The 12,535-nt window shown below is 38.0% G+C and overlaps 1 protein-coding gene across 2 annotated transcripts in view; it reads right to left on the reverse strand.

The window, feature by feature from the left end:
- The window catches only part of USP6NL (USP6 N-terminal like), a 125,124-nt gene that overhangs the window by 21,008 nt on the left and 91,581 nt on the right, over nt 1–12,535 (reverse strand). For both annotated transcript variants that reach the window (XM_065644523.1, XM_065644533.1), the window contains 4 exons: nt 9,782–9,889; nt 6,926–7,035; nt 4,238–4,286; nt 2,097–2,217 (listed from right to left, as the gene is read on the reverse strand). In XM_065644523.1, the coding sequence (XP_065500595.1) occupies nt 2,097–2,217; nt 4,238–4,286; nt 6,926–7,035; nt 9,782–9,889 (388 nt within the window). The remainder of the gene's footprint in view (nt 1–2,096; nt 2,218–4,237; nt 4,287–6,925; nt 7,036–9,781; nt 9,890–12,535) is intronic.

Genomic DNA, 12,535 nt, shown 5'->3' on the forward strand with positions numbered 1-12,535 from the left:
AGGGACTGAGAGCAGCCCTGCCAAGAAGGACTTGGGGGTGCTGGTGGATGAGAGATTGGCCATGAGCCGGCAATGTGCGCTTGCAGCCCCGAAGCCAATGGTATCATGGGCTGCACCACAAGGAGCGTGGGCAGCAGGTCAGGGAGGTGATTCTGCCCCTCTGCTCCGCTCTGGTGAGACCCCACCTGCAGTGCTGGTCCAGCTCTGGGGTCCTCAGCACAGGACACACATGGACCTGCTGGAGAGGGGCCAGAGGAGCCACAGAAATGACCCAAGGCTGGAACAGCTCTGCTGGGAGGACAGGCTGAGAGAGCTGGGGTGTTCAGCTGGAGAAGAGAAGGTTCCAGGGAGACCTCATTGCAGCCTTTCAGTGCTTAAAAGGGGCCAATAAGAAAGATGGGGACAGACTGTTTAGCAGTGCATTTTACGATAGGACAAGGGGTGATGGTTTTAAACTAAAATAGGGGAAATTCAGACCAGACACGAGGAATGAATTTTTTACATTGAGGGTGGTGAAACACTGGCCCAGGTTGCCCAGAGAGGTGGTGGATGAACCACCCCTGGAGACATCCCAGGCCAGGCTGGACGGGGCTCTGAGCAACCTGATCTGGTGAAGATGTCCCTGCTCATGGCAGGGGTTGGACTGGATGAACTTTAAAGGTCCCTTCCAACCCATCTTCCTGTGTACATCCATCACTAGCAACTAGATGAACCCTCTCGTTCATCACAGCAAGTTCAAACGATGACCACAAAAATCAGCCTCGGAAATTCCTGTTAGGAGTTCTCGATTAGCAACACATTCCAAGGATAGGACTCTCCTGTTTTAAAAATGGTCAGACGGACAAAACACAAAGACATAAAATCTGGGAAAAGTTTTAAAATCTTGTTTAACAGTGTACGGCATCTTAAAAAGGTGACCGCGCCTATGTGAGGCTCCCATGTATCAAAATCGGATCAACTGATTTGGTGTAAAATGAGTTAGACTTACTCCCCAAAACACCTAAAATTTTCTATTACCTTTTAGGAGCTCAACATTCTACACAGTCGTTTTTGCATGGTTGTAGTAGCATAGTTCTTGATTATTATTAGATCTATAGGCTGTTTTGTAAGATAATTCTAGTTTGTGTTATCATTGTGTTAAGTTCCAAGCAAGCCGTTGACTCTTGATGAATTGAAAAATTTACTTATGACACTGATCCCCACATCAGATAGCAATGCTTGGTTTTTGTTGTTTGGTTTGGGTTTTTTGTTTGTTTCTTTCTTTTAAAAGAAGGTGAGAGCTTTGCAGAAGTATAAACAGAAAAATAGTACACTAGCACTTGGTCTTGAGGCCGAAGAACACGTTGGAACATTGAAAAGGCAGGGCAGGAAGCTATCACAGTATGAGAAAGTCTTAAGCAAGGAAAAGGAGCCAGAGCCTGTTGGAAAACTGCTAAAAAGCCCCAAGTTCTAGATAATATTTACTTTTTCAGGCTTTCAAGAATTACAGCGTTTCTGAGTCACCATGTCAATAACACCTACGAAAGATGGCAGAATTCCTGGAGCTGTTCCATAGCAATAGCCATGGAATACACAGAGATTATACTTAATTTGGCACGGAAAGAGGAAAAAAACAGTAACATAAAAGTACCAAGACCGTGACAGCAGGAACTACTGTGTGAGGCAGAGATAAAACCAAGAAACCCAAAGTTAATGCTTGGATACAGGTCCATTTTTTACTGTGGATTCCTGTCCTGCCAAACGACAGCATAGCTACAATATTATTTAATACATTCTGTATTAGGTTTCCACTGCTATTTTACTGCCATATAGACATCTGCAAACCCAGCTTTCCATTGGTTAAATTGCCTGAGAGATTAAGAGGAAAGAAAACATCTGATTTTCATTAAGAACTATTTGAAAGATATCACATAGAAAAACAGTTACTTATAGAATTATGGGTGAGCTCCACTAACATCCAGTGGTCCCCCAGTATAAAGCTCCCATTATGTCTTATTTTAACTACACAGACAGCTCAGTTCCATTTTCAGATAATTTACAACTCAAATGGTAAAGGTTGAAACCTAATATATACGAAGTGACATGAAACTCCATACCATGCATAGCGTGCTTTGGACCAGAGAGAAGTTTCACCAAGGCCCAGAAGGCATCTTCTTCATTCATGTACATCAGGAGTAAAGCTGTGATCTGGCTCATTCCCTGACAGTAGCCGACCTCCTGAAAAACAGACAGTGGAAATATTAAAACACTGAAAACAAAAGCCTCATAACCATGAATTGTTCATTTTCCCTTGAGCTAGGGGAGGAAAGAGGGTGATTGTCCTGATGGAGTAAGTTCCCCAATTATGGCACCAAAACCCACTTAATAATTAAACATTCAAAATATTGATAAGACAGAAGGGATGATACACAATCCTTCAACTAAAAAGTAAACTGCAAGTCTTGACTGTTCATTAGAACTGTCTACTGATTGACAAAATCCATATCAGTACTAATAATTTCATGTAACTGTACAACCTTATTCTCCAAATGAATGTGTTGATCTGTTTGTCTTTTAGTTGTAACTTGGTTGTGGTTTTTCTTTCTTTATTTTGTTTTGGATGTGGTTTTTTTGGTTGGTTGGTTGGTTGGTTTTGTTTGGGGGCTTTGTGGGGTGGTTTGCGGAGTTTTTTTGTTCATCTGTTTTGTTTGTTTTGGGGTTTTTGTTTTGTGGGGACAGGGTCTTGTTTTGTTTTGCTTTCCAGTCAGAGCATACAGGACTTTACAAGAGTGGCCTATAACTATAAAACTGCTCAAGTTTAGAAACTCACAGCAAGCAGATGCAATAAAAATTTTGTTGTTCCAAAACTGAACTTGAGTGTTCCATCGGCTATTAATTTTGACTTTTGTGGCAAGAACCAACTCTCACTATCACTAAGCTGCACAGATAACCCGATAGAATATTTATACGGACAATGACTCAGTTGTTGGATGATTTTTTTCCAGGATTTCAAGTTCTTAGCAGAACTTTGCTCTATAGATAAAACCAAAGCATAAGAACTGCTATACATTAGGAGAAAAAAATGCAACAGCATAATTGCAAAGTAATAACCTCACTGTGGTATTCCCATCATTACACTTTAACAGTCAATTTTAAACAATATCTTTCATGTAACTTGAAGATATTAGTCCTATAGTTCTGTAAGTTCTATAGTTCTATAGTCCTAATTCTATAAGAGATATATAAAGGTCTTTCCAGAATTTTATTTCTCAGTCTGTCAAGGTTGCTTATAATGAAAAGTTTGAGACAATGTAACAAGTGAACGACAATAAATTCCAGCATTGTAAGTTATTTTATGGACCAACAATTGCAAGGAGACAGAAACTGAAACAGGATAGAAAGGTTTCATTTCCCAGAACTCTGAAAAATGAAACAAAATGGTATTCAATTAGACTAGCTGCTTAATTTCACTTTCTTCTTAACTTCACATATTTTTACATTGAATTCCAGGGAGCTGCTGAAGGATATAAAATGAAAGATGTACAATGATCAAAATGGGCACAACGAATGAGGGGATAGTGCATAAAGAACAGTTAGATGTGGACATGATAGCATTTCTGTTTATTCTATTTTATGCATGCAGCCAAAAGACATTACAAAATACGTAAGTTTGTAACCATGTTGATATAGTCTGGAAACCCCGCTCTACAAATTCTCATCCAGGACTACAGCCAAGACCAAGGGCTTAAGTAAAGAAGATGAAACATTTAAAACCATTTTCCATTTGTTAGAACCCTCCAGGTTACAAAATATGTCTGTTTACATCTTTCTGCGGCGTGTTTTCCTTCCCATCATTCAAATGAATGGGAAGCATGTAATAAAATAGGCAGGAAATATCTGTAGCATAAAACTCCTGCACAGCACAAATTCATTGTTCTTATTAGACACAATACTTAGTACCAGTCGAACTGTATGCACAGTTCAGCCTCTCCAATAAGACACTAATAATTAAGATGCTTTATTCTAACTCAAAACATGTCAACAAACGATTTATTTCTATGTACTTCCAAAGGTCTCCGAAATGTTTGCTGGTTTTGTTTGTTTGAGGTTTTTTGTTTGTTTTGGTTTTGTTTTCCTTGTTTGTTTGGGGTTTTTTTAATTTTTTTTTTTTAGGGAGAAAGAAGACACAGAATTGCAAGCTATTATCTTACGGCACATTCAGAGAAACAATATTTAAGTGTGAAGGTACACAACTTACCGTATTATATATGGAATACGCAGCTAAAACATGGAATAAAGACTGTTGCCTGGAGAAATAAGAGCAGAAAAGGAAAATACTATAATATTGTCCTTTGTAAAAACAGAAAAATATAGAAGTAGTGAACTGTGTTTTGGAAACCTGTTTGCTCAGTTTAACTTGTCTAGTGCCAAAGAACAGGACAAACCGTACTTTACAATGATACGCACTTCTGGTTTCAAACCAACATTATATTTGGCACTTTTCTGATGTTTCACGTGTTGAAAGGTTTCAAAAAAAACCTATAATACTTGGAGAAGGCAATGGTGTCAGACCATCATTTTTACAGATAAAGTGAAACATAGGATGGGATACATTTCAAACACTGATTTATTCTGAGTGCCAAATCTTGAACACCTCAGATGTGATTTCTGTGCTTGCAGAGCACTAACAGCTGTTCCTAATTTCAGAGGTGTAGACGAGTTGAAATATAAAAAGCAGCCACAAAAGTGTCTTAATCTTGGCACCCAAATTAAAGGCTCCTTTGGTGACTGCTACTGTCAAATTGAAGAAAAACACCCAGCATCCTATGCTCAGTCCTCCAGAGTGTGCTGATCTCCACGTATTTCAGAGTTAGAATTATAAAGAACTTTGTGTAGGTCCTCTGTTTTCTGTAAAAACAATCTAACTTGTGAAGGTAAAAAAAAAAAAAAAAAAAAAAAAAAAAAAAAAAAAAAAAAAAAAATCAACCTCTGCTCTTCTCAAATTGGGATTTCAAAGTAATGGTGGAGAGCTCTCATAATGAATTTTTAAACTCACACGTAATTTTTCTGGTTTGTTGGGGAGTGGATTTGGAAACCTGAATGACCACTTTCATCTACAACTAAAACTGCTACAATTTAACTGCTGAGTTTTGCACACTTGTCCTTTTTCTGTCCAGTGAAATTGCCTCTGCCTGTCACCAATCAAATACATAGAAATAGACATTGGCAGGTTAAAAAAAGAAAGCATAAGCAAAAAAGCTGTGTATTTGCTATTGGGAAGAGGATGCATACTTGGGGAATTTTACCAAAACGTCTAGATAATGGCATTTTTGTTTGTCCTCTTGCAGAATTGAAGCTTAGTTATTCTTCAGCAACCAAAGTAAAGCGTAACCTCAAGTACTAGATATTAAGCTGGAGTCTTATTTTACAAGGACAAACTAAAAGGTCCCAAATGTACACAGGAATCTTCTCTATCTTCCATTGACCATATGAAACTGAACATAAGAGCTCAATCTCATTCACAGTAAGATACATAAAATAATGGTAATTTTAGTACTATTTACACTAGATGATACCACTAAAGCCCTGTAAAAGAATGAACCTCCAAAGACATGCAGTCTACTTAAAAGTCAAACAAGCTATTGATTTACCCAGGGGACTTTATTTCATTGCTGTGTGAAATGATTTCTGAATTTTTCATCAAGGCATCACTGGCCATGCATAATACATGTCCGGTAATTCCAAGATCTGTTCCAAGTGTGAAATTGCTTCATGCAGCCCAAGGCTTTGCTGCGGACTCGGAGGACGCGCTCACCATGCAGCTCCAGGGGCTGGAGCTGGTTCTGCTGCTGTTAAGCCCAAAACGATGAGGTGTGAGCTTCTGCTAACACCCAAAACGTGTGCGGAAAAAACACCCGAGGCCCAGAAGCAACACGGTCATTTTTACATGGCACTGACACGGCTCAAGCGCAGTTAGCACCGCAGATACATCTGAACTGCAGCGGCTGCATGGGATAGTTCTCAGCTTGGGAATTTCTGCTTTGTACTCCCATGCTGCAGCCAGAGAAATTCCCTATACTTACAATTTCTCCACAAAACACCTTGAATAAGAATCTAAGAAAATGGTTTTTATGACCATGGCTCTTTGAGTATTGCTTTCTGAAAATAGCAGATTACCATAGAATCTGTCTTGGAAAGAAAAAGGGATTAAAAACTGAACTAATACGGAAGGGAAAAAAATACTCCATCTCAGCAGGGTGCTGGTGCTGCAAGCTGGCAACAATGCCCGTGTTTGCATCGCCGCTTATTTCACTATTGAGCATTTTTAAAGATGACAGCTGCCTAATACTCCTCATGCAAGGACAGCTAAAAAAATAACATTTTGAAGAAACAGAAAAGCATTAAGGCCTACATTTGTAAATAACTAAATGTTCACATCTGAAATACTGCTTCGTTTGGTTCTGAAATAGATACTAGGAGAAGAGGAATATAAAATCCAAAGGAAGACTAAAATCTCTGAGAAAAGATACTAGAGATGCAAAAAGTTGTGGGGTTCCTTTTTAAATACACAGTTATATAAAAAGATTGGGTAATAAAATCCTAATTTATTAGCTTGGAATTCCCATGCTTTTGTATTTCCAATATCTGAGACTGCTTTTATTAAATATGAAACAAGATGAGTACAGTTGAGAAATGGTTCTCTTTGGAATGCTGCCGACCACTTCATCATGAGGGAAAGTTAGTTGGTTGGAAGTGACCATCTGGATTTATTTGTGGCAGTATTTTTATTTTGTGGCAGTATTTCCAATTACACCATTGCACACAGACAATCCTGCTTCGAAAATCTGGAGCTTATATTCAATATTCTTGTGCAGCTCAAAGAGGCCTGAGGCAGATCAGGAGCCAGTTTTAAGGAAAACAAACCGAAACCTTTTAATTTACTTACTTAACACCATATCTGTCCCGAAACATGATATGATCTCTATATGTTCGATTTACATCCAGATCAATTTGCCTAATATCTGGTGAAGACCCTCGTGCTTGACACTTCAATTTCTAGGAAAACAGTAAAGAACAGAAATTAAGTTTAAAATCGTGAATTATAAACCAGCCTGCCAGTACACCCATACTGCAGTATTCGCCGTCTCATGACTTAAAACACTCAATACAGAATAGCAGCTCACAAGATAACATTTTTAACTTCCAAAATCTCCATATATATGTATATATATATATATATGAATTCTGTAGAGCCAGATACATTGACACAGGGTAGATGTAAAAAGACCAGTCTTATAATACACATTTTTGTGACACACCATTCACTGCCCATATTCAACGCTTTGTTTCAGCATTTCAAGTCTCCAATTGCCATTTCTCAGGTGGGCACATCACTGGAGGAAGACAAAGTGAATTTCACTACTCAGGAGCAAGAAACTAAGATACAACTCCTACAGACTGGACTTTTAGCAAATGATTTTGTGTGGTTTTCATACTTTTCCTGCCTTTTTCCTCTAAGCAGAAGTAATAGCTACATAGCTGTCAGTTATTATCTAAATATAGATAATGGACATTTCTCTGGTTGCTTCCTCTTCTAATCTAATTTCATTGTAGACTACTACTTTAGCACTTGCTTTAATGTTTTATAATTAAATCACATTTTGCAATGGAATACTTAGGAAGCCTGCACAGGTTAGGTTGCCATCTTATTCATTCATCATGCCATTATTATTATTATGCCATCACAGTTACAATAATTTTCTCTTGACATTCGCTCATTCATTCTCACTTCTGTTTCTAAAAGTCGACTTTGCGAGACATTTCTAACTGGATTTAACATGGTATTTTCAAAACATTACATCTAAGTAGGTATTAGTATTAATACCACAGACAATCAAAGGGCAAAACCTCTAAAATTCTGTTTGCAAGAAAACAAAAAGATTTAAAGACAAAAATAAGAAAAACAAAGGGATCAATCAATGACATCCATTCGGTCTGTTGAATACAACCAGAAGCTTCAGGCACATTGGGAATTCCCTGTACATCATTAAACCAGCTGATAGCAGCCAATAACCAGCATAACACTAACCACAACCACGGCTTTGTGCACCTTGCAGTATAATTTAAAGTACTGAGATCCAGAATTATTTGTCCCCCAGACAGAAAGGAGAGGAAAATTTACATTTTTAAGGTAGCACGAGAACCCAGAGGTCAGGAAAGGACAGAAGATTAAGAACTGGTAATTGCCCTGCACAGAAAACTCAAAGAAGCTGTTTGACCTACAGCAAAAGTGCATCTTTGCCACTTGTAACGTGGAGCATTAATGTCACTTTAGGGAATGAGAAAAATGAAGAGCAGTAAAATGAACTTACCGCAAATAAACAAGCTAGGGTAATGATGGAAGAAACTCTTACTACTTCTAGATCTGAACCACAAACACTTTTTTTTTGTTTTGCACCCAGCAATAGGTGGCATTAACCATCTCTGAAAATGAATTCACCTCTTTTTAGATGCTTGTAGTTCTACTCAGTATTCTTCCCCACAACATAATTCATCATGAACTCTGTTTTATCCCTTCTGGATCTGCCACTAGTCTCGCTTAAAAAATTAAACAAAATATAATAGTCAGAAAGAGCAGGCTGTCAGACTAAAGAGCGATAAATAATTTAACGGGAAGATCACAGAGACCATAATTCAGATAACATCAATGCCAGTATTGATCTTCTCTCATGACCTTACAAGATTCTTGTCTACTCAGACCCAAAGACTCAGCTCTGAAAAAGCGCTATTAGCAAATGCCAAAATCAAACCAGGAATTCATTTCCTTGAAACTCTGGACATTATTTCTTTAAAAGGCAGCGAACATTTAAATTCCTGTAGGGGAAAATTCAAACACTCTAAAATACTGAATTGTCTGTTAGCTGAACTTTCCATATAATCCTTTAGCAGAGAGAGAGACAGAGCAGGAAAGACAGAATTTTAAAGGATTCAATTGCCCTTGAACCTTACTCCCCACTCTTGCATCTGAAGTCGAGCTCCAATGGCCATCAGCTGTATTCACACCCACAGAAAAAGCAGAGTTAGTAGGGAAAAATCTAGAGGAACGTAACCACAATAATTCAGAGGTTGCTTTAACTGCTGCTCAGGGTGAGGATAGGGGCTGGGGGGCATAAGACACAGGTAATTTCTTTATATTTTAAGTAAGAGATACGCTTAAGTGGTGAATTTATGGCTGTAGAATTTCGTGGGGCTAATGTCATCATGTGCGCCTCTGAGAATATAACTAAGTGACCAGAAAGTGCATTGTAAGGGACGTCTAAGCTTTACTTGGAGATGATACGACAGAAAGAGAGGAGCTTGTTCTTGCTTTTAGAAGATCGAGGCATCAACCTCCACCCCTCCAGAATATTAGGACTCCTCTTACTGATATTCTGCCAGAGTGCTCCCTAATAGACATTTCTCACAAAGCTGTAGTTTCAGAGGTTTCCGGCTTCTTACTGGGACAGGGGGGTTATTTTATTGTGTTTTGCTTTGCTTTTAGAAAGGCTTTTGCAAGGATTTGAGGATGGGAAAAGAAATGGAAAGAGGATCAAATTAATTACATGAATCACAGAACCAAAAAATAAGCTGGAAAAGTGCTTTTCAATCCATAGCCTTTTACCCGGCTAAAACAAGCAGCAGAGTTCGATGCAATTTCTAATTTTCTTTTAAACATTGCATAACAATAAAAGCTTAATAAAGCCTGTAATCTTAGTATCTGAATTTGTTTAATTATTATTAAGTGGAAATTCTACAAACTCACATTATAAAAGTCTTTCATTTCTTCTTTCATTTTAGGAACATCAAGTAGTAAAGACCAAACTTGCCCTCTGAACTGCAGTGGGATTCCTTTATAAATTCTCCTATGAAACTGTAAAAAAAGAAGAGAAAACATAAATGTGATGCAATCTACAACGTTCTGAACAAAAGGAACAACGACATACAACACGTTACAGAAAAAAAAAGACAATTATATTAATTATCCTACCAAAGCAACAAATTACTGGGGACAAAGTGTCCCAGTGTCTTCAGTGTCCAGTGATGCCACCTGGGACCTCTGTTGGGAGAACCAGCAGAGGGACAGGGAACAAAATGGACATACAAGCCAGGACTTCAGTAAGTAGGATGGCCCATCAAAATTGTATCACCTCTGCTGAGCAGCACTTATTCTACAAATATTGGAAAGACTAGTCCAAATTTGGTTATTTAGACCAAAAACGATGAGATTCTTAGTAACATTATTTCAGGACACGCCACAAATAAATTGCTGTATTTACAAGCTATAAATGGGAATGGCGAAAGGCAATCAGCAATATCACAAGGGTTTAAAGATTACCAGTTAAAAAAAAAAATAAAGCATAACTGATTTTTGAATTCTCGTAAAACTGCACCAGTGTGCTGAAATGTATCCACACCAAACAAACGTGAGATCACCAAAAAACCCCCACCAGATGTGCCACTTCTAACGCTAACAGATTTCAGATCCTATTTCTAAACTAATAATCAGTTTGCTAAATGTATATGAAAACATTTGCATGAAAACAATGTATTCTAGTTATGGTTTCTAAGAATACAGACCAACCTACCAACACTGCATACAACTCTTAGCTGTGAAATAGAAAAGTAAATTCCCCATTCCTGACACACAAAGTTTTTATCAGAAATGGGTCAGAAGGGGATAACTGGTGTAAATACAGTAGTTATAGAAACTATCTCGCCTCTGACACGTCACTGCTCTTGCACTCTCAGTGGTTTGGTTCTTATTTGGCTTATTTGAAAAAAAATAAAACAAAAATCAGGAGCATTGACAAGTGTCTTCCTCGGTTCTCTTCCGATTTGCATCTCCTCGTGCTGCAGCATTTAGGAGCATGAAGAACCTCTAAACAGGGAAAGATGAACCAGTCGTCCAAAGTCTTGGCTTTACGCAGTCAGGAGAGACTCAACGTAAGCAAAACTCAGAGTAATTGAATCCAAATAATTCTAAAACAGACACACACAAAAGGTATCAACCTTCTGGAGATGTGTCTGAGAAAAGGAAAACCAGAGAACTCTAACAAAGAAAATGAACCTTTCTGAAGTTCTGGTTTTACCATTATTTTAATGACGGCACAGAAAAACAATTAGGTTTAGAAGATACTAAAACACACACAACCCCTCCTTAAACAACTAAGTATTCTTTCCATTAACTTACAATGAAAGAATTTCAATTGACAAAGCTAAAGCCTCCTTAAAACAGTTCCAAAAGTTACGTTTGCAACCTAAGAAATATTTTACAAGAAATGTCCTGCTCAAAGACAGGATCTTTCTTTCTTTCTCACATGTTTCATGTCTCCAGTTTTGGAAGATTAACAAACCCCTCATTGCAGTAGATCTGGAAACCTCCTGGTGTCTGGGATATATCAGATCTCTGAAGGTTTTTTTAATGCCAGCAAGGATTTGTGTCTGGATTTTAGAATGTGTGACTCTTACACAAGTATTTTGATGCTTTTCTGATGGAAACAAAACTTGCAAGGGTTACGACTTTCCTTTTCTTACCTCCTTTTCCAATGAAAAATTTAAACTTGAACAAGATGCAACAGAAATCCTGGAGGCTGCCCACAAAGAAAAAGCTTCTTAAAGAAAACTTGGCTGCTTTAATATTATTAAGATCACTTAAGCTGCAAAACTTCTCGTGTGAGCACAGTTATGTCAGTACAGTTTCTTCCGTAGGGATAAAGAAGAAGGTGCAGTGCTACAAACCAACCCTTCTATGATGTACTTCCAAATTTTGTATTCCTCAGACCCATGGTACAGTGATGTGTATCTTGGTAACAAATACTTTTGCCAGTTCATTATAATTTTGTAACTCATTTTCAAATGTGTCCAACAACCGTAAGGTTATTAATGAAGAGAACTGGTTGCAGAAGAAATTCTGAGGACAATTTTTGTTCTAAATGAGTATTTTTGGAGAGTGTCAGGTGGACATCAAAGGCCAGAAACAAGCCTTCATAATAATAGTTTATAGAAAGAGAATTAAAACAAATTCAAAACATACAAAGTGAGGGGTTGTTTGGGGTTTTTCGGGGGGGGGGGGGGAAATACAGCTTAAGGAGAATAACAACCAGTTTCAGAAGACTTGCTGGCATTTACAGTTTTCCCCATCTTCTGAACTTCACAGACTAAAACAGCCAAACACTATGGAAAGCATTTGAAGTAGTAAATAAAGACTGATTTAGAGAATTGTGGAAGCGCCTTTAAAAGAAAGGTTTGAAAAATGAGTTCGCAAAAATAACCAGAAAGGACAGAGAGACCAGCAGTTTCATCGGCCTGCCACAGTTATGCCAAGAAAACACACACCGTAGAAGGAAAGCAAACATTTTCAGTAGTTAAGATCAGAATTACTGCAGAATAAACCTCAACAACATTTGGAGCTTCTTGCAAACCATATTAAATCTGTATCCAGCTGACTCTGCTGTTTCGACTATTCTTTTATTTAGGCAGAGAAAGAAGCTCTCGGTCGTTCCAAGTTGTTACCAGA

This window comes from Caloenas nicobarica, chromosome 1 (assembly GCF_036013445.1).
Source record: "Caloenas nicobarica isolate bCalNic1 chromosome 1, bCalNic1.hap1, whole genome shotgun sequence".
Taxonomy (NCBI): Eukaryota; Metazoa; Chordata; class Aves; order Columbiformes; family Columbidae; genus Caloenas; species Caloenas nicobarica.